At 47.6% G+C, this 21948-nt stretch overlaps 1 protein-coding gene across 8 annotated transcripts in view; it reads left to right on the plus strand.

The window, feature by feature from the left end:
• RNF130 (ring finger protein 130) overlaps positions 1-21948 on the plus strand; it is an 839118-nt gene that overhangs the window by 510191 nt on the left and 306979 nt on the right. For all 8 annotated transcript variants that reach the window (XR_015297545.1, XR_015297544.1, XM_086931329.1 and 5 more), the window contains exon 5: positions 6414-6496. Coding sequence is in view for 6 of the 8 variants with exons in the window: in XM_086931329.1 (XP_086787455.1) it covers positions 6414-6496 (83 nt within the window). In the remaining 2 variants the exon portion in view is untranslated. The remainder of the gene's footprint in view (positions 1-6413; positions 6497-21948) is intronic.

A 21948-nucleotide genomic window follows, 5' to 3' on the forward strand; every position in this document is an offset into this window, starting at 1 on the left:
CCATGCGCCAGAGAGACTGCGACCCAGATTGGACTACGCATCCATTTATCGAGTGGTGGCATTGGGAGCGGCTGCTCTGTTGAGTGGGTCGGTGGGCAGAAGGACTGTCACTGACGGGCCTGGACTGTGCTGTCCCTCTCCATTTGGTGACGGACCGAGACGATCTGGACGGGCCGCTGGGCCGTTGAGGCGCTGTCTGCTCCCACGGGCACGGAGTGGACTGGCTTTCTCCTGCCCCCCTCGCTTTGGAGACATCGGGTGGAGCTTTATTTGTGGTGGGGGCACTTGGCTTGGGCCTTGTCCGGTGGTTCCGCTTCCTGCATAGCTTCCTGCATAGCTTCCTGCATAGCTTCCTGCATAGCCTTGAGTGCTGGGGCGTGGGTTCCCTTACGGCGCAAGATGGCGGCGGCCAGAACCCGAAAGAAACCTCAAAGACGTGCCCCAGAAGGTGACGGGGCAGTCGACATCGCCGACTGCAAATAAATCCCCGCGAACTGAAGATAGCGAAGCACCGGCGACCAAGGCCTTCATGCTAGAGTTGTTCTCTGCCATCAAGGAGGACATTTTAGAGCTGCGCTCACAGCTTACGTCTGACCTGAGGGAGATGAGGCGCAATGTAGACGCTATGGGGGAGCGGGTGGCGACTCTTGAAGAACACAACCTGGGGACGGCAGAGGACATCCATCAGCTCCAACAGTATGTGATTCGCCTCACGGAACAGAACCTGGACCTTCTGGCGCATGCTGAGGACTTGGAGAATAGGTCTCGGCGGAATAATATTCGGATTCGGGCAGTTCCGTGGAAAGATGAGGGACTGATCTACGCGAGTATGTAGGAGCCCTTTTCCGTCAGATCCTGGATGAGGAGGACCTACAAGCTATTCAACTGGACCGTGTCCACCGTGTGGGGCTGCCGCGGGGGGCCAAGGCCCTTTCTCCTGACATTTTGGTGTGGGTGCACGATTTTCAGCTCAAGGATAGGATCCTCCGGAAAGCACGTGATCTCAATCCCCTTCAATTCCGCGACCACCACCCTGCGCTTTTTCAGGACTTGGCAGCCTCCACGCTTGTCAAGCGCAGGGAATTCAAGCCCATCACTACTCACCTGAGGGAGCAGGGCATTCCCTACTCGTGGGGTCACCCGTTCCGGCTAATTTTTAAGTTCAAAGGTAAGCTGGTTTAGGTCCGCTCCTTGGAGTCGGCCTTCGAAATTTTGGGATTGGAGCGGGCCGCTCCCGTGCCTAGAAAGGACAGGTCGCCTAACAGGCAGCATAGGCGCTCCGCGGAGTGGCAACGAGTTGGAAAGCCTGCTTCCACTACAAGGCCTGACTTGTCAGCGAGCCTGCTGGAGAGGGGGGCTTCGGTTGCTTCTGTGGCCCTGGTCACCGGCACGTCTGGGGTCTCTTGAGGCCCGACGGCTTGGCAGTAGCTGGCGCCGGAGGCGGACGTTTCTTCAATGAAATTTGCTGGCATCCTTAAGTCCTTGGTCAGTGATGAGTCCTGTATCAGGAATTGGGAGGGTGAGATGTTGGCGCCATGTTCCCCTGCTATTGGGGCCTGTTTAACGGACTGTTGTTTTCTCTTCTCTTTTGTAAATGTTAAATCCTGTATTCTAGGGGGGGTTTTCTCATGTGTGTGGGGTTGGGGTTTGGGGTTCTTTTGGGGGCTCCGCATCAGCTTTCGGGGGAACTGGGCAAGGATCTAAGGAGCGGTTGGGGCAATGTGGTACAATAGGGGCTTTAGAGTGGGGCTGTGCATTGGGTATCTGTTCCTTTCATTGATACGATGGGCAGGGATTTGAAGATATTGAGCCTCAATGTCAGGGTCCTTAATAGCCCAGTTAAACGTGCTGCTATTCTATCCCTCGTGGAGAATGCGGAAGGGGGTGTGGGCCTGTTACAGGAGACCCATCTCCTCTCTAAAGATGTCCGGCGCATGACAGACAAGCGCTTCCCGCTCCAGCTGTCTTAGGGTCCGAATAAGAAGAACGGGGTGGCTATTCTTTTTAGTGCACATGTGCATTGTAAAATTGTCTCCCAGGTGGTGGACATTAAAGGCAGATTCCTGGCTGTTCGTGTGCAATGGGGCGAGATGCACTTTACAATAGGGTCCATTAAATGCTCCAAACATCCAACGGGAGTTCTTTTTGCAAGCGGCTCTCTCACAAGTGCTGGCGGGTGGTGATGTGAACATTGTTATGGAGGCGGGGGTTGACAGATATGAGAAGCGATCCCATCAGACAGGGGCGATGTCCCCGGGGGGAAGCAGTGTCTCTTCGAGAGACGGTTGCATGATGTATGGTGCGTTCAGCATCCCCAGGAGCGCGATTACACCTACTACTCTGCAGCCCATAAGACATGCGCACGCTTAGATCATTCCCTGGCCACTTCCTCTCTCTTGCCTCGGTTGTCAGCAGCAGAATTTGTGCCGTGTTCCTTGTCAGACCATGCGCTTATCTCAGTTGTCCTTACTTCCGGTGGCGCTAGGCCTCCGCCGGCTGGCTGGCACCTTCGCAACTCAGACTCGGTGGTTGTGAAGATTCGTGACGCCATCACTCATTACCTTGCTGAAAATGAGGTAGGGGATACGGCCCTCACGTCGATTTGGGAGGCCCTGAAATTGGTAGTACGGGGCGAATTTATACCAATTGCTGCAACATAATCCCGCCTGCGCAAAGAGAAGCGCGTTGAGTTGGAGAAGGAAGTTAGTGGTTTAGAGGCGATTCATTAGAGGACTGGGGCTCTGAGGGTCTGGAGGGAGCTAGAGGCGAAGCGACACATGCTGAAGCACCTTTACCTCGATAGGGCTGCGCATACCTTATTACGTTTACGTCACAAGTTATGTCTATGTGGGGACAAAGGGGAACGGATGCTTGCGCATAGGTTGCGGGCGCGTACTCCACTGACCACTAACCAAACCATTAGGGACCCTCAAGCGACAAGAGCACACCACTGATGCTGCCATTGTGAACACTTTTCGCCAATTTTATCAGACTTTATATAAGAGGGAGGGGGCGATGTCTCAGGGAGTGGCAGACTATCTTGCGTCGTGCGGTTTTACGCCCCTCCATCGGGAGTCAGCGGAGGCTTTGGACTCGGCGATCCGCATTGAAGAGGTCATCTCAGCTATTGCAAAACTGAAGGTAGCTAAATCCCCTGGGCCAGATGGCTTTTCAGCTATCTTTTATAAAACTTACTGTGTGGAGCTGGCTCCTCTCTTGACTCGCCTTTTTAATTCCTTTCTTGATACGGGATCGGTGGCTCCGTCCATGGCAGAGGCGGCGATTACGGTCAATTTTAAACCTGGGAAGGACCCTAAAGACTGCAACTCGTATAGACCGATCTCGCTGCTCAACATCGATGCCAAGTTGTTTGCGGGTGTGCTAGCTGCGAGGCTTAGCCCCTTGATGGATGGAATCATTGAGCCAGATCAAGCGGGATTTATCCCAACTCGGCAAGGGGGGGGGACAACACTAAACGGTTGCTCCACCTCATGGATTTGGTCCATCGTTCGCTGAGGCAGGCTTTTCATGCTTTCTTTCGACGCGGAGAAGGCCTTCGACCGCGTCGCCTGGGACTACCTGTTCGCTGTGGGGAATAATTTCCTGCGGTGGGTTCAGTGCCTCTATGACGATCCTAAAGCGGCTGTGCGCGTCAATGGCTGCAGATCTGCCCCTTTCCCCATTACTAGGGGCACGCGACAGGGGTGTCCCCTCTCCCCGTTGCTTTTTGCGCTCTATATGGAGCCCTTTGCTCAGCGCGTCTGGTCTAACGTAGATATTGCCGGGGTCAAATTTGGGGCTGATACTCATAAGATCAGTCTGTATGCAGACGATGTCATCCTGTCATTAACCCAACTTCATTCCTCATTGCGGGTTTTAAAGTTAATTTTTCCAAATCACAAATTCTTAATATCTCCGTCCCTGAGGCAGATGTACTGGATCTGAGGCAGGACTTTGCCTTCCAATGGGTACACACCGACATTCCATACTTTGGTATCCGATTGGCCCCATCCATTCTTAAAACAGTGTCCTTGAACTATAGAATGCTGTTTGATCATGTTGCCAAAGCCTTTTTGGATTGGTCTTGTCTTAATTTGGCCTAGTATGGGAGGTTAGCTGCTTTAAAAATGACTGTACTTCCCCGTATATTATACCTCTTTCAACTGCTACCCTTGAGTCCCCTGCAGGGCACCCTGCTGAAGCTGCAGGGTCTCCTCAACAGGTTCTTATGGAACAATAAAAGACCGCAGCAGGCGTTGTCCATAGAGACTACCCCGAAGGCGGCAGGGGGGCTGGGCTTATCCCTGCTGATAGCGTACTTTCAAGCATCTAGCCTTAGGTACATAGTCGAATGGAACAGGCCCCTATCTTGTAAACATTTGAACTTTATGGACCAGATGGTGGCGGGTTGTAATATATGGAGGGAGTTGTGGTTACCGCGCAAGCATAGAGCTTGGGGTCTTTATTCCTCTCCAGTGACTTCCCCAACCCTAAAGGCATGGGATCAGCTGGCGCAACACAAGGGGTGGACTACTTTCCCCTCCCCAATGACCCCTATTGTTGATAACCCGGACTTTCCACCGGGCCAAGCGCCCTCAGTCTTCCATCGCTGTCGAGAGGAAGGCTGTAAGAGGGTGGGTTCCCTCTTTGACTTGGAGGGCCTGTTTCCGTTCAGCCGGCTACGTACAGAGTTCTTCCAGCTGTCGATGGCCGATGCTTTTCATTACTCGCAAGTGGCCCATTGGGTGCCCCAACCAGCCAATGTTGCCTCCATGCCCGGCCCCTGACGGCTTTTGAAAAATGGTTGGTCTGCAAGAAAGATGACCAGAGATTCATCCTGGAGTTGTATTCGATGATCTTGCGTCAGCCTCGGCGACAGCGTACGCCTGCACAAGTCCGCTGGGAAACTGAGTTGGGACGTCCGTTGACGAGAAAGGAGTGGGAGCACATCATCTATAGCGCACAGCATGCGGCCTCTAACACTGCGGGCCGGGAGTCGGCCTACAAGGTAACCGCCTATTGGTATTACACTCCAGCGCGCGTTAGGGCGTTGGATGTCACCAAATCGGGCCTCTGCTGGCGGGGGTGTGGCCTCTCAGGGACACTGGCGCGTTTGCTATGGCACTGCCCAAAATTGGGGCGGTATTGGACCATGATTTTGGATGAGTTAGATGCTGCGTTTCAGATTACATTCCCCCGGATGCCGGAGCATACACTGTTGGGGCTTCCCCACTCTAAGTTCTTTCCCCTACGCTCGCTGAAGGGTAGGCAGATTGCGCTGGCTTTGTTGGCTGCGAGGCAGGTTCTTCTGGCGCACTGGGGCTCCCCGACTGTGCCTGACCCCGGAGACTGGTTTCAAAGGCTCTGGCGCATTCTAGCTATTGAACGACTCTCACTGGGAATGGATGGGAAAGGTTCTGAATATGCTAAGCTCTGGGGCCCGTTCTTATAGCTTCTATCCAAAGACCTCGGGAAGTGACTTGTCCAAAGTACCTGCAGATCTTGCAACTCATTCCTTTAGAGCCAGAGGGGGTTATGACTGTGGACTGAGTTTTGTCTAGTAGAAAGAGTGGATCCTGGAGAGTGAACACTACAGATAGAAGCTGATGCGGAGTGGGGTGGGAAGGGGAGGGGGATTGTTTTGGGGGGGAGGGTGGTTGTGGGGGGTTTTGTTTTGTCTTGTTCATTACTTGATAAAAGCGGAGGTCATTGATCAGGTGGGGCTGCTCCTCAAGTTTCCTTTTACTTACGCGTGGTCGTCCTCCAGGATGTAGGCCCAGAAGCTGTGTCATTACTATGAGTTTGCGCCCTGCCGGCACGTTGATGTAGGCAGCTGAGCTGTGTACCGTGATGTGTTCCCGCACAATAAAAAACGATTGATTCTAAAAATAAAAAAAACTCCTTAAGGTTTTGACCACGCTCATTGCAGGTGGTTCAAGTTCCTGTTCTTGACATGCCAGCAGAGTCTTCCAAGAGTGTCAGTCTAGTACAGCTGTTTGGGAATATTCACGGTGCGTTTAGGCTCTTTTTACAAGCACCCACCCTTGATAAGAGGACAGACTGTCTTTGCTTTCTTCCTCTTTGGTTTCTGGGATGACAAATAGATTACAGATTCATCCAGCTAGGTGACCTTCTGTGGTAAGACTGAGAGACTTAGTATTCGGAATGATGTGAAGAGTGCCACAGAATGGGAAGGAAGACTCCTCTCAGGGGTGCTACAAAGATTTGGCAATAGTGCTTTTGTTTTACAATATAACCAGTTGTCTTCGTTGCGTTGGCGTTTTTACCTGATTGCGGCTTTTGTTCAATGTCCCCGGCCAGAGATAGCTATGCGTGTGTTGTGGTATGTTTGTGTATATATTTTATTTTTCATGCTCTGGTCTCAAATCAATTCTCCCTTCCCTTGCCTCCAGGAAACAAACCCTGACTTTGATCACTGTGCCGTGTGCATCGAGAGCTACAAACAGAATGATGTGGTCCGCGTTCTGCCATGCAAGTAAGAACAATCTCTCCACATTTTACTTCTGTACTACTTTTTGTAGCAAAGTCGAATAGTTATTTGTATTCTGCTCCTCATCAGGCAGTTGAAAGAGAGCGATATCCACAGAGCATGGCAAGGGCATGCTATTGAGCCTTCTTGCATCCTGCTGCATGTTTATACTCCAAATGTCACAGTTGATTTCTTCTTATGAAGAAAACGTGCAGAAGAAACTCTTGAAAGTGAATGTCCATTGAATTATGTAAAGATGTTTGTAGAGCGTCTGTTTTATTCGCAAGTGATCAAGCAGCTCATACTTTAACATTTCCAGGATTGCAGTTACTGTTTTAGTTGATGGTTCACTTATATAACTGACACCTTCTATCTTCAAATGCGGAAAGCCCTAACTCACTTCTGATGGAATGCAGAGAGGATCTAGAGCAAGATGAAAAGAAGTGTTTATTCACAAATCCGGTTAGTTTTACATTGCAAATAGCTTCTTTGTGGTCTTATAATAAACACACATACATACATCTGAGGAGAAGTGAATTTCTGAAAACCCAATGCGAATAACAGGGAAATAATGAAGAGAAACTCTGAACATTAACCACCACAGAAGTGGAAAATGTTTTCCCCACCTCTAACGTTGGTGCATAAAGGTACAAAGAACAAACATCTGTTTTACCAAAGCATGATATGTAAAAGCATGTGTAATGGAGGAGAGGTGTGATATGCAGGAGGAGAACACTTGTCCATCTTTTACTGTTCAGAGAATGTCCCCTGTGCCCCCATTGGGTTTTGTTGGGTTATTGTTTCACGTGTTGTGCACATTTCTAGCCTCCATTGGTTGGGCTCAGAAATAGCATCCTTTTTAGTTCTCGGCTAGCGTAATACTGCGCACCAGCGCAGTCTTGCTGGCGAGACTTAATGACTTAGTGTGAGTTTTACTAGCGAGGTTAAGCCCTGCCCCTCTTTTCCATTGACTGGCGTCACCTTTCATGCTAAACGGTGGCCAGCCATTGGAAAAGAGGTCCCAATGACGTACTTCTTTCTCTTTAAGCCTCTTTAAGCCTTGTCCTTTTCAGACTGGCTTCCTTGACTTACTGCTGTGATAAAAGGTTTCTTATCTTCTTTATGGGGCGAAACAGAAGACCCCATTAAGAATAAGATAAGGAACCTTTTACTCCAGCAGTAAGTCGGGCTCTAAAAGAGAAAGCAGCACGTCGCCATTTTTGACACAAAGGAAGCCCCTCTGCACGCGTTTCCTCTCTGTCTTTCAGCATCGACTCCCAATAGCGGTGCTCCTCTTTCATGGAAGCTAAGCAATCCAGAACGTTAGTGAGGAAGAGTGGCATGGCAGGAGTCCACCCTGCGTTTGACTTTTTATCTAGTTTGCGGGTGCCCACCCCGCGACTTTGTCAGCATGTTTTGTGCGCGGGTGCCTACCCCGCTTATTTAATTATTTATCTGCGCGGGTGCCTACCCCGCGACTTGCCCGTATCCCTATTTAAATTCGAGCGGGTGCCCACCCCGCGTCTCACCGCCGCAGCCCGAGTGAGGGAAGCTGTTGCCAAGCCACTGCCTAACGTGACCCGCAAGAAGAAGAGGTAGGCGGGGCCAGTGCCTAAGGAGCGTCCGGAGCCTCGCAGGCACCCATTCGAAGTCTTGGTCCCAGGAGAGAGGGGACCGGGTGAAGCATGGTGCACAGATGAAGCGGGGCTCCTGTAAATAAGGGATAGCCCCTCAGGATCCAGCAGCGAAGACCGGCAAGGAGAGGAGATCGGCAGAGTGAGAGAGCCCGGTAAGTGTGGCTCGGTAGCGAAGGGGCAGTATGTCTAATTTCTGAGTCCCCGAGCGAGACTCCAACGAGCTGCCTACTGGTGCCCATTCCATGAGCGGCCCGTCTGATAGAGGGCCGCTCCATCATGGCCCAATGGAGTTTTCTCACCTTGGGAGGCCCCGTTTTGCAGCGGGCCGCCTCCACGAGGCAGGCAATATCTTGCACTAGGAGCCAGCCTGCTCCACCGATCTGGGGGCATACTTTGTTTAAAGCCCAGTGTGGCTTCCATGCTTCTGGCCACCATTTATTTTAGAGTCCCCAAGAGGGGCTTGGGCGCATAATCAATTCAGGAGCCAGAGTGCTCCCAGACACATATTTGTCTCCTCACAAATGTACTTTGTTAGCCCGACTGCAGGCGAACCTTGGACAAGGTAATTGAATCCCCTTTTAGGATATTAATTAACATTTTATTTTTTATAATATCCCAGTATTTCTTTTTTTGTAGGCGATCATCTGACCCAACAGCTAAACCGCATTTGTGGGTATAATCACCGATTCCACAAGTAAATTCAGTTTCCACTTTCTTTTAGAGATGGCCCACTTGTTGCATCAATTATTTGAACCGTTTCATGTATTTTCTTATCCACAGACTGCATTTGATTCCCCGCATCAGTGATTTACTCGAGACATAGCCATATATTTAACTATTCCTTTCATCCAATGCATAGAATTCCTGACCCACCCACCCCCACAGACTATTGCTTGAGCTCCTTAAATCTCATGACCACTGTAGGTAGAATGGACCTTATTTGGAATGATTTTTCTAACTCTTTTAGATGGCTACGAGTCAATCAGTGTAAACAAAAACGTAGCAATTACATATTTGGCTCATCACCTTTCTCTATTATACACACCTTCATATTTCATCTAATTCGTAGGCATTGTGTGATCAATTCAACACTGAGCACAGTCAAAATGCATTAAATGTCAAAGCTGTTCTATGCCTGTAGTACTAGTCACTAGTTATCTATTTTTCCGGTTATAGCAGTTGTGTAAGGCTAAATGAGAAGAGTTAATATAACACGCAGGATAATGTGATGCATGGCTAAATACTTTAAAGTTTCCTAAAGGCGAGACCTTTGCATTGCAAATGCTTGTTCCAGTAGAAGCAGTGAACACTGAGCATGCCCCGGTACCAGAGCAGAGTACTCCGACTTATAAGTGTCTCTGTATTTAGGGATTCCCAAAAATTTAACTCGTGATTAGAATCGAAATTATTGATTGCTTTTATATAATGCACATTACACAAATGTGTGTCTCTGCTGTAGTACTATTTTGCTGGAATAAACTCGAGATGCTGTCGGCAAGACTGTGTTACTTATTTAAGTACCCTTATTGAAAGAGGAGTGTTTTCACAAAGGACTAGCCATTGAGACTGATCTTGTCTGATTTCTGTTTTGGCTGCCTTTAACTGAATTCAGCTAGTGCACCTCCAAATCCTAATTTGATTTTAACATTTCTTTAAGTGTCCTGCTGAGGTGTTTCCATTCATTTCAGTCATAAATTGGGTGTGATCAGCATATGAATGATTACTTTCCACAAATGGTGAATATGCACAAGAAAGTCTAGGATGGTAAGGGTGATATTTGTGGGACTCGATTTTCTGGGACTGCACAGAAGGTTCAGAGCACAACAGTCCAGCTAGGTTTGGACAAGAAACAAAATCATGGTAGTTCAGATCCCGTTACCTCCCCTATTCTGGTAAAATGGGCTGAGTACATCATGGTCCCTAGTTCAAAGGCTGCAGAGAGATCCAGAAGCACAAGGTACTCATCGTCAGATTGATCTGCAATGAGTTGAATATATTGCACAGTATCTACTACTATGTCCCATATTCCTGACAGGAGCTAGGTTGCACTGCACCCAGAAGTATATGGGGCAGAAGTGAAGGAGGTATGGAGTGCCTCCTTCACTACATGCTGCTGGGATTGAACTGTCGCTGCCTTCTTTGCATGTGTTTATTGACTATGGGAATGTCCACTAACTGTCTATAATTTAAAGGCTTCTGTGGATTTTGCAATGTTTTTAGTTCTTGCCTCCTAGGCAGTACATGTGCTGTCTTTTGCGAGACATATTGTTTGCTAACAGTGAGCTTAAAATCCGGCCATTGCTTACCTTTGCTTGGCTTCATTGTCTCTCATATTTGCTTGCTTATTTGTTAATGTGCGTAGGCTTTCCTTCCTGTTCTTGGGTTTGTACATACCCTGGAGCATGAACAAATTACTTGTGTCCTTCCACTGCTCACTTTTCAGGAGCTACTTTTTTCTTTTTGTTTAAGCACTGCACAAGAGCACACATGATTTCCATCTGTCTGCTTCATATTCTTTTACCCACCCCAGCCGCTCTCTGCTGTTCCTCTTTTCTCCCCTGTGTACATCTCCCTCAGAGCCCCTGTGTTGCATTCTCGCTTGTGTGCTTCTCCTCGCCAGCTCTGGTAATCTTTTTCACATGTTTGCTTCCCCCTCACTGCACTCCACTGTGCTAAATCTCTCTGTATCCTTTCCTCCTTCCCAGCCCCTGTGAAGCTCCCAACCCCCTTTCAAGCCCCTGTGTTACCTCCCCGTATAACTTCTGCTTCCCTTCATCCTGTAGCTTTGCCTCTGTTGTTTTCACCACTTCTTGTTTTTACCAATTCTTTAAAAAAAAACTAAAAAGCTCTTTCACATTCTTTTCTTCTATGTATCGATCCAGCTTGTATCAGTAACTAAAAAAAATCAATAACCTTCAACATAATTTTGTAGATGCCCACATGCATGGTGAGGTGTTCTTCCAAAACAGATCAGCCGCTTTTTAAAATCTTTACCCAGGCAGCACGGTATCAGGGTTGCTGTGCTGTATGGTTAAAAACTATTAGCAAAGCCAATCGGTTCCTAAGAAGAGACCTATCTACTTTGCCAGTGCTTGTTTTCTGTAGTTGAGTGATATTAGCCTTTTTACTATTTGGATGAAGAATGAGTCTAAACAAATTTAGATATGTTGTTGGAAACCACCTGGGCAGAGCAGCATATCTTAACCTTAGGTTTAGCATTTGCAGTCAGACTTTTACAGTTTTTGAGTCCCAACCAAGAGAGCGGAATATCGGAATTCACAACACCCTTGACTAAGGAAGATATTTCCTGATCCTCTTCTCATCTGGCACATTTTGGTTTAGCAGTCACCCGATCTACTCTCTTACTGTATATGTTTTCCCGGCAAACATCTTTTATCACACAGAACCTGGCATCATTGGCCTCGTTCTCTATCGCAAGGGGATGTAGTCAGTCAGCTCTGTCAGTTTCAAAGAGTCTCTGACTTCTTTTTTGTTTGCTGTTTAGGTTGTAGCAGTAGCAGCTGGCAGGGAACAAGTGTGGGGGGAGGGTCGGGGGTACAAAATAAAAATAAAAACACTCTTACCTCCTCACCGCCACTGTCCCTCCTTGTCTCTCTGTGGCCCGAACAAGTAAGCACACAGGCTCCCTCCCCTAAGCCAATCACAGTGCTGCAATGTAGTGTTGTGATTGGTCTGCGTGCCCTGCTCGGCGCTCAGACGGGGAATAGGAGGCTGGATATATTCCTCACCAGGCTGTGTAATGCAGCCTGGTGGGGAACATGCAAAGTATGCATGACTGCTTGGCCGTACGCTACTGGGTTGTAGTACTGCAACATTTTATCTTTTGTCATGGCCTTAAGGTACACCAATACAAAATGAGGGGGGAAGAGGTAACGAAGAAGAGGGCTCATCCTCCTCAAATGCAAAACGGGACTTAAAATAGAAAGCCCTACCCTGCCTAGTGGACTGACCAGACCTCCTTACAGAAAAAGCAAATGCTTTTTGTAAGGTGACCAGGGTTACCCATTGGTGGCATGCTTCATGTTTGGGTTCCTTCCATTACACTGTGTAGCAGGGCTTGCTGCTACCTATAAATTACACTGGAGCACAAAATGATAACAGACCAATGTTTTTAGAAATTACTCAATGGAGGGGTTTCTTCTGAGTTAAAAAATACCTTGCCGGTGGCTTCTATTACTTTAATACATGCCCCAGTTGGTATGGTTACAATCTGTGAAAGGGATTGGGAAGTTTCGAGGGTTTCAATGGCCTTAAATTCCCCTTTGTACCTGGTCTACATTTTTCTGCCACCCTTTCCTGTAGCTTCGCTAGGACCGTAAATCTTACTCCCTGAGATCACTTCTTACATAAATGTAAGTTGCATACCAATCACACACACTGCATGCCAAAAGAAACATTTACACAAAATACTTAACAGTGCTCCATAGGTCCACGGATGTCAGGCGAGCCTGTAGTCACACTGTCCTCAAGGTCCCCGCCTGGCCCAGTCACCTATATAGCCGTGACAGTGGCAAACAGTGCCTCTGCTTACTCGGCAGAAAACAATTTAACTAGTTAAGGGCGAGTACATCACAAGGAGCCAGGACATTGCCAGATTGGAAGTGAAGTGCAACAAAATTTTAACAGTGACCAGTCCCCTCCAGTCATGCACCAAAAGCATATCCAGCTTGCATCTTAACTCTGTAGTTCAGAAAAGAACTGACATGAAGTAACACCTTTTCAAGGAACGATAATAGGGTTCTTGAAACCCACCCAGGCCCTGCTGCAGAATGAAACCCAATGTCCCGTTCAGATTATTTCATACAATATTGAATTTGTCACCTTGCCCAAATGTACGCTTCTGCGCTGCTCTCTAACTAGGTTTGCAATTTACGATTGCAGGTACATACATACAGAACAGCAAAGTCTTGTTGGCATTGTATGGTAATCTGGTGGCAGCAAGGGGATGGAATACAAGGGACATATTAATATATGACTGTACTTTTTTCTAGTCTGATAGGAGCATAAGTGGCCAGTTACTTCAGGTTGGGTGGTTGCTTCAGGATGGGCTTTGCTTTTTATTTTTTTATGTGTTGCTAAGTCTGTTCAAAATTTTATGAAACACATGTGTTCTATTAAATGCTCATAAAAAGAATATAAAAAAAAGTGAGTGCAGTGAGGGTAGAAAACTACTGATTTCACAGCACTCCTATGGAGACCTAATTATCAAAGTGCAAGGCAAAGACAAATGACGTATCACAAAGGTTTCTAATTGTACTAAAAGTCCTACGGAGGTCCTATTCGTGTGTTGTCAATGATGAAAACAGCCAACACGTGTTTCGTTACAATGGTAACTTCTTCAAGGCTTATACCTCCAAAAACAGGCCTTTCAGTTTAACCCCAGGTTGTTCCAAGCGCACAAAAATCCAGTAATAAGCGTAGTAGAAATGTTGGACCATCTGTTTGACGTCGAACACCAGACAGTCAATTAACAGGTGCTAAGTAGAGAGCAGAAGGGTAGTTTCAGCATTTGACTTCCCAAAGTAAGTATGTGCCACCTATCACTGATATGATAATGATATGATAAAGGGGATTTGTAGAGCGCACGTTCACCAGCGGTTTCTTGGCGCTAAGTGGAGGGGCTGAGGGGCACAGCAATGTGTTGGAATTAGTTGAAGGCTTGGGAGAAGAGCCAGGTCTTAAGTGACTTCCTGAACTGGGCATAGGAGGGGAGAAGGCGGAGTTCTGGAGGGAGGGAATTCCAGAAGAGTGGGGCTTGGGAAGAAAATCTCAGGCCACCATGCCTCTTGCGTCTGAAGGAGCAGGGTGACAGGAGATAGGAGCAGGAAGAGCGTAGGACGCTGGAAGGGACATAACGGTGTATTCGTGGGGCAATGAAGGAGGGTCCCTGGGAGGAGAGGGCTTTGTGGATCAGGAAGCCCAGTTTAAAAAGGCTGCGCTGGGCCACCGGGAGCCAATGGAGGCTTCTAAGGAGGGGTTTAGTGTGGCTAGACTTGGGCTGGCCAAAAATAAGCCTGGCTGCTTGGTTCTGGATGAGTTGGAGACGGTGAAATTGGTAGGCGGGTATGCCACCATTCATCGAGTTCGCATAGTCAATGCGGGACATGACTAGTCCCAGGGTGACCTGAACGAGAGCTTCATGGGACAACAATCTGCTAATTTTCCTAATTTGACGCAGATGGAAAAAGCAGGTGGAGACCACTGAATTGATCTGGGCCCTCATGGAGAGGTCGCTGCTGATGGTGATGCCTAGGCTCTTGACCGAGTTGACAGGGGAGTGAGGGGAGCCAAGGTAGAGGGGCCAGAAGGTGGAGTTCCAGGGGTTACCTATGTGCTCCGTAAGAACCAGCTCAGTCTTGTCAGGATTAAGTTTGAGCTGGTTTGCGTTCAACCAAGTGCTGATGAAGGTCATGGTGGATGGAACGTTCACAACAGAGGAGGGGGAGGGGTCAATGTTAAAAATGATCTGCAAGTCGTCAGCATAGTTGAAAACGACTACTGATCTTTTCTGGAGTTCGGAGATCAGGGGAAGGATATACAAGTTGAACAAAAGGGGGGAAAGGGAGGAGCCCTGAGGAACTCCACAGATGAGTCGTTTCCCTTCCGAGGTGAAGGGGGAGGCAAGCGGCTTGGAAGCGGCCTTGGAGGAAGGAGGTGATCCATCTCAGTGGTGGGCCCTGGATGCCGGCGCTCTCGACCCGATCGAGGAGAACAGCGTGGTCGACTGTGTCAAACGCCGCCGACAAATCCAGGAGCACCAGTGCCTGTGAGGTGTTCTGATCAGCTCCCTTTCTGAGCTCATCATGGACGGCCAGGGCAATGGACTCGGTGGAGTGTTGAGGCCTAAAGCCAGCTTGGTGGGGGTCCAGGTGGTGGGTGGTTTCCACAAAGGTACTTAGGCAATTTGCCACAAAGGCCTCCAGGATTTTACCCAGGTAGGGGAGAAGAGAAATTGGGCGAAAGTTACATAATGCCCCAGGATCGAATACTGCTTTTTTGAAAATGGGCGAGACCACAGCGGTTTTAAAAGAGTTGGGGACTACGCCAAAGGTGAGAGAGTTATTAACACCTTGGCTGCTAGAGGTTTTCCCCTCCTGTGCTGCATATGCATGATCCCCATTGTTCATGACGAGCTCAGCTCGTCATAAGCACACGACCAGTGTACTGCATGACAAGCTGAGTTCGTCATGAGCAGCGAAGGGGTTAAGGAGGGAGAGGGGGAGGTCAGGGATGTTGAGGAAAATCTCCTGGGCAATGTGAGTGGGGCGGCTGTCCCGCGGAGAGCCCGAACGGACTTTCCTGAGGAGGGAGAAAAAAACCTCTTCAGTAAGCATAGGGAAATAGGAGAAAAGAACGGAGTTACGGGGTGTGCAATTGCAATCAGGGGGTGATGTGGCTTTGGGGATGCTTGTTTTAATTTTGGTGATCTTTTCGATGAAATAACAGTTGAGGGAGTCACAGAGGGATTGTGATGGAAGGGGTTTGATAGTGACCCGATCAGGTTTCACAAGTTCGTCCATGAGCGAGAAGATGGCTTTAGTTTTACAGGGCGAGTTCAGGATTTTAGCGGAGAAGTATTCGGTTTTGGCTAGGAGGATGGCTGCTTTATAATGTAAGGCCGTAAGAAAGGTGGATTTCTTAAGGGGACAGTAGTCTAGTCTCCACTTGCGTTCAGTTTGGCGCAGCACAAGTTTCTTGTCTTTGAGGTCCTTAGTGAGCCAAAGCTGGGCGTCATGGGGCCTCTTCTTTTTAAGTTCTTTCAAAGGGGCAAAGTTATCTCTAGCCTGGGCCAGCCAGGAATTAGGATCCTCAGCTTTTGAGTGGAGTGGCAGTGACAGGCTGGAGTATTGTGAGGTGTTGGGCAAAGCAGAGGGGGTCGGTGATGGGGGCTTTGGTGGTGGGGGGTTTGGTGATGGAGAAGGAGATAAAAAAGTGGTTGGACCAGGCACAGGGGGAAATCTGGAGATCGGAGATGGCCAGGTTAGAGCTCCAGACCTGATCTAGGGTGTGTCCTTTAATGTGGGTGGCCGATTTAATATGCTCATTAAGTATACATGTCCTACTCCATATAGCTGGCGATCATATCGCCCTTGGTAATGGGGGATTACCTTGAGTGGCACCTATACTGATTGTTGCTAATAGATAAATAAAGATAACCTACTGTTTGATAATTGATGTGCTACTCTATGTACCACCACTACCTTTTCTTGTGCTTTGTCAGACCATCTGCCTGAAGAGTAATGTATAGTGCTAAAAGTGGGCTGGGCTATATTTAGAGGCAGGTCCAAGCCGGTGACGGGCTGACCTAACGTCACTTCGCTGCAGCACAGCCCCAGTTCCTTATTTATGATGCATTAAAAGGTAATGGAGTTGAAAAACAAAATAAGAAAATAAAGGAAATTTGCCAATGACCGCAAGGTGGGAAACTGCACAAAGACCAAGGGCAGGACAACTCTGGGATTTTATTTCCGACGGGCACAACCTTTATAAATTTCAGCTTCTGAGTGGATTGTGAGATTTTGAATAACTGGAAAAGGATTATCCACGATGTATGACTGATGATCTTATGAAGTCAGATAAGTCGAATACTGTATCCCGCTACAGTGTAGCAAGGCCAATGGCTCTAAACTATTATTGCAAAGCAAGAGCCCACTGCTAGCAAAACAGCTGTGTACTCAAGATTCTGCATCGGTGCAGTTTGCTACAGTGTGTGTTTTTGGCTGCTGCTTGGTAGTTCCACGCTGCACATGTCAATGACATTCAGGTAAAAAAATGGATCCCTGCACCCATGCTTTATCTCTAAACATTTGAAGCTTAACCGCAAGGTGCTGTGATTGCATCAAATGAAAAAAATAGAAAAGGTGCATTTTTTCGATTTCTTTACTTTTGAAGCAATCGCAGCACCCGCGCTTTAGCTTAAGATGTTTAAAGCTAAACCATGGGTGCCACAATTGAAACTAAAGTAAACAAATAGAAAACAAATGGTGACAGCATGCTTTTTTTCTATTTATTTACTTTTCTTACAATGACGGCACCCGTGCTTTTAGCTTTAAACATCTTAAGCTAAAGCGCGGGAGCCTCGATTGCTTCAAAAGTAACGAAATAGAAAGAAAATGTACATTTCTTTTTCTATTTTCTTACTTTTGAAGCAATCGCGGCACTCGGGCTTTTGCTTAAGGTGCTTAAAGCTGAAGCACGGGTTCTGCCGTTAAAACAAACTGGAAAAAAAAGGCATGCAGCCGCATCAACGATATAATTACCAACTAATAAAAGAAAGTTGTGGCCGCCATTGAGGTGTGCTGCAGTGGTTCAATTGAAAAACAATAATCTTGCAGTCCAGCCTGTCTGCATTTAAGAAAATGGTTCTCCGGTGGCAATAATGAAAAGGTACCAAGTAGCAACACATGTGACGGGGGGTGTCCTCATGGGAGGTTCCAAGAAGAGAAAAGGCTGTTTAAGGAGGAGCTACTAAGCCTATCGACCAATGAAAAGCCACCATTTACAAAAGACTGTGGCAACAGTCAATTAAAAAGATGGGCGGAAAGTGGGTGGAGCTTCATGCCCATATCCCGAATACAGCATGTCTCAAAGAGACAGCGCAAGCGCTGCCTAGGCGAGACCTAGCAACTATTGTTGAGATGCTGGAAAACTTTTAAAAGGCGACTAAATCAGCCAATCCACTAGGGCTTTGAAACTGAAATCTGAGCTACGCAGATGAAGTCCACAAACAGACGCTTATCAAACAAAACAGTCACAAGTATATAATCTGTCATATAATAACTTACAACACTCCCCAATGTGGAGTCCAGCTGCTACCCTGTCAAGAATTCTTTTGGGGCAGTATAAAGGTAAGGTTCAGAGGTTTCAGGAGGTACAGCCTTCCAAAAGGTGAAGTTTGTCACATTTCCTCCCAAGACAGAATAGTCATGAATGGTTGACTTCCAGACAAATGGGGTTTTAGACCACTCATGGTTTTCACAAAAGGTATGCTAGGCCACTACATCACTTTTCTTCAAAACACAGATATTGTGGCAGAATATCACCCTTTACACATTGTAAACCCACTACTGCAAAAGATAATCTTCATGGCTCAGTTCGGCTTGGAGGCATGGTTTTACTCAAACATCGCTGGGGGTACTTGCACTTTGTGGTAATTAGAAAAACTGTTCTACTTTTGCGTATCAAGTCTGCTTCTAGGGTAATTACCAAAATGCTGAGCAGTGGTGTCTGTTTTTTTTGTGCAAGAGGACTCATTTAGAATGAACCTTTACCTTGACTACTGGCTGTTAAATGAGAATTCTTTTCAACAATGTAAGCTGATCGGGAAGAGAACAATCCAGCTTTTGTTTCCTTTGGGGTTCAATATAATTTTTTTTAAACGAGGCATATCCCTAGCCTGCAGATGTGGACTTAAATAAGGCATTTGTATATCTTAGCTGGAAAGGGTAACAATGCCCCAGCAAATCATTCCCTTTTTCCAAACTTCTCAATTTTTGACAGTGAAAATGGTGATAAAGTTGTTGGGAAGAACTGGGAAGGGTGTTTACTTTGTTTCAAATATCAGACTATATATGACCATATACCAGTCTGTTACAGAAGTGACATAGCAGTCAATTGTCTTTGATTCTTGTGGGTTGGGAGAAACCAGTTGTTGTGACAGAGGAGGTTCACCGGAGTCTACTCTGAGCTCAAAAGAAAGAGGAGAACCTGTTCAGGGGACCATAATGACAGACACTTCCGTCATGGATGGCAAGACCACTTAATGGGCAGTAACGGTGCATGTGAAGTGGAGCACTCTTATCACCCAACAGATTATTGTACTTGAACTACAAACAACCGTAAGGCTGCCATTAAAGACATTGTACAGCCTACTACAAAGCAAGTTAGTGATGATCCATTTTTATTAAACATGGAGGCACACTTTGTTAAAACAATCAAGGATGGCGAGAACTATATTTTTCTGGTTATGGTCTGCCTTGACAGGGCAGCTGTTGTCAAAGAATCATGTAAGAATCTCCAGGAGAGGGTCTTCAGCTCAGCCTACATGTTGGGAGTACATATTTTTGTTGGGCAGAAGTTGTGTGCTTCCACAAGAAAGTGTTTGGCCTCCACACAGCTGTGATCAGTTTTTTTTTTTTTAAACCTTTATTGATCAACCAGTTACAAGTATGGGCCTACAACCACCAGGGCTGGCCGCTAATCAATATCATTTCAATCAAGCAATTAGAACCAGACTCGGCCTTCCGGGAGGCAAATACAGCACGACTACAATTAAAACTGGCAGCATAGCATACTATACGAATAGCAGGATAATAAAGGTTCCATTTTATAATATAAGATAGAAGGATCAGGTGCTATACAATATCACAAAGGTGCATAAAGGGCGGGCAAAACAGTAGGAAGTCCACAGTTAGGTCGATATCATTCAAAACAGTGGTGCTGAGGCATACGATTCAGGATCAACAAGCATACAATTAATTCCGCACCAGTAGAGCGCCCGCCCGATGGAACTGAAGTACTGTGAAAGTATAGGCACAGATAAATAGTCGACAATTGACAAAGGAATAAACCCACTACGCTGACCCGAAAAAGAAGAAACAAAAGAAAAGGCGAAGAAAGATAAGAAGAAAAAAAGCCCATAGAAACAAATAGTAAAAACAAAATTCCCCCCTCCAACCCCCCACCCTGCACCCCTGCAGATGACTACGGCCTACCCCCCTAGCAGCGTGCCTGTCGCCCCGTAAATGAACCCGAAATATAGAAGAACAAAGGGAAAAAAAGAAAAGGGAAAGAAAAAAGGGACTAAAACCCTGTCCAAAAAGGGGAAATGGATGAGGGCTGTGTCATACGCATTCCCGGACTCTCCCCCCCCGTCTTAACGAAGAATCCCCCGCTGTTCACACAATCAAGCGAACCACAATAAAACAGTACATCAGAGGGAACCAGAAATCCCGCCCCGGACTCCGGTAACCAAATAAAGCAGTCCCGTTACCGATAAATCAATATTTTGAAGCCTCAAACAACAGTCTCAGCCTTGGCCCCGTCGATCAAATTTGCTGATCCCCTCCGATAAAGAGCGCCCCACCGTAAAATTGTCAAAGGTCAAACAAAAGTTGTTGAGACATAGCCTATTAGTTGAAGAAAGGATGGCAAGTCCCGAAGTAGACGCTCGAGTCCAACGATGCCCCTTCCCGACTCTAAGACCAGGCACTATCCCATCCGCCATCTTGATGGACCAACCGGGAAGGGGGTGCGACACAGTCCCACACAGATCACAATTACGGGCAAACGTCTCCAAATCGGGAAAAGCAGTGAAATGTTCTGCCAATTGCAGTTTCAAAGATTCCGACTTTGTAGGTGCATCGCCAATCTCCACATGTTCGAACCGTTCCACTTCTGTAGGGGCATAGAAAGTTCCAAGCACCGGGTCAAATGGCATCGCTGGGGTAGCAATAGGGAAAGGAACAGGCCACCGGGTTTCGGGCAGCAAGACCAAGTCCGGTCCCGATCCTCTAAGTCCGTCCACCGCCAACATCAGGTTCCAGGCCTGGGTCTTCATAGTTGCCTGAAGTGCCTCAAGGGCCGCCATCACTGACCGCAATGACGGGCCGCACTGGACCCGCTCCGCCGGGTTTTGCATAGCATCAAGCATATTGACCCCCACGGAGAGGCGCCTTCCCCGGGGTAAGATTAGGCGGAGCAGGAATGAACCGTGAGGGACCGATCGTAGTAGGCGTTAGTGCGCACCAAGTCTCCGATCCAACGGCACCGGCGCTACGAACGCAAGGCCCCCGGGACTCGGACCCCCACACACACCACCTCGGGCATCACTCGTCTCCGCACCTCCGGTACAGTTCCAGGCAGCAGATCAGTAGCAAATCAATCATAAAGATGTCGGAAGTTCCGTGGACCGCACCCTGCCGCTCTCTCCAGTCCGCTGTTGTTCAACTAGGACCCGGCTAGACCAAAACTTGAGACCCCGGCTTCCAGACTGGGCTAGGCCTCAAATTAAACCTCGACATAACTCCACTCCACCATGTCGGAAAATCCTCGGGATTGCGCCGTCAGTTCGCAGAGTAGTTCATGCACCCGGGTATGGGGCGAGAGACCAGGATATACGACAGGATCTTCGAGCGAGAGACGGGGGTCAGCGGAGCCGGGAAGCTATGCGGCCATCTTGCTTGCTGTCGTAGCTCCTCCTCCCTGTGATCAGTTTGTTTATTCATCCATCTGCCTGAGCTTCAGCTTTAAGGGGCACAAACATGACAATATAATGCTATTAAAGTGTCTTAGCTAACTATATAAGTTATGGTGTTTTTCTCTGGCAGCAGCACACATGGGAGGAGGGCAATCATTAACCTACACCAATATTATTCTCCAGGTCATTGCTTTTGCACACAAATACCTATCCATTTCGGTTCTAACTCATTGTAATGCTTCTCATTACCATGCAACCTTCCTTTAAAGCCAAACCTACTGCCATTTCCATTGATTGCTTTTCAGGAGTAACACATAAAATGGCTGTGCATGCCTGTAAAGGGGCAGGTGCGTGCAACCCCGAGGAAGAGGGTTCAGGACTCAGGGAGGTAGGATCCAACGAGGCAGAGTCAGGGAAAAGTGCTCTTAATGAAGGCTTTATTTTTAAGTAAGCTTTACGCCTTTTAGAAGTCACTCGTAATTTGGCAAAGTCCGAGGTCTCCGTCCTGACACCTCTTGTAAATCCGGAATACTCCAGAATGCTGTCCTATATCACGACCCTCGCGTTGGTAGGGAATGCAGGAGGAGTCGTCAAGGTAGCGT

This window comes from Lissotriton vulgaris, chromosome 7, assembly GCF_964263255.1.
Source record: "Lissotriton vulgaris chromosome 7, aLisVul1.2, whole genome shotgun sequence".
In the NCBI taxonomy this organism is placed as follows: Eukaryota; Metazoa; Chordata; class Amphibia; order Caudata; family Salamandridae; genus Lissotriton; species Lissotriton vulgaris.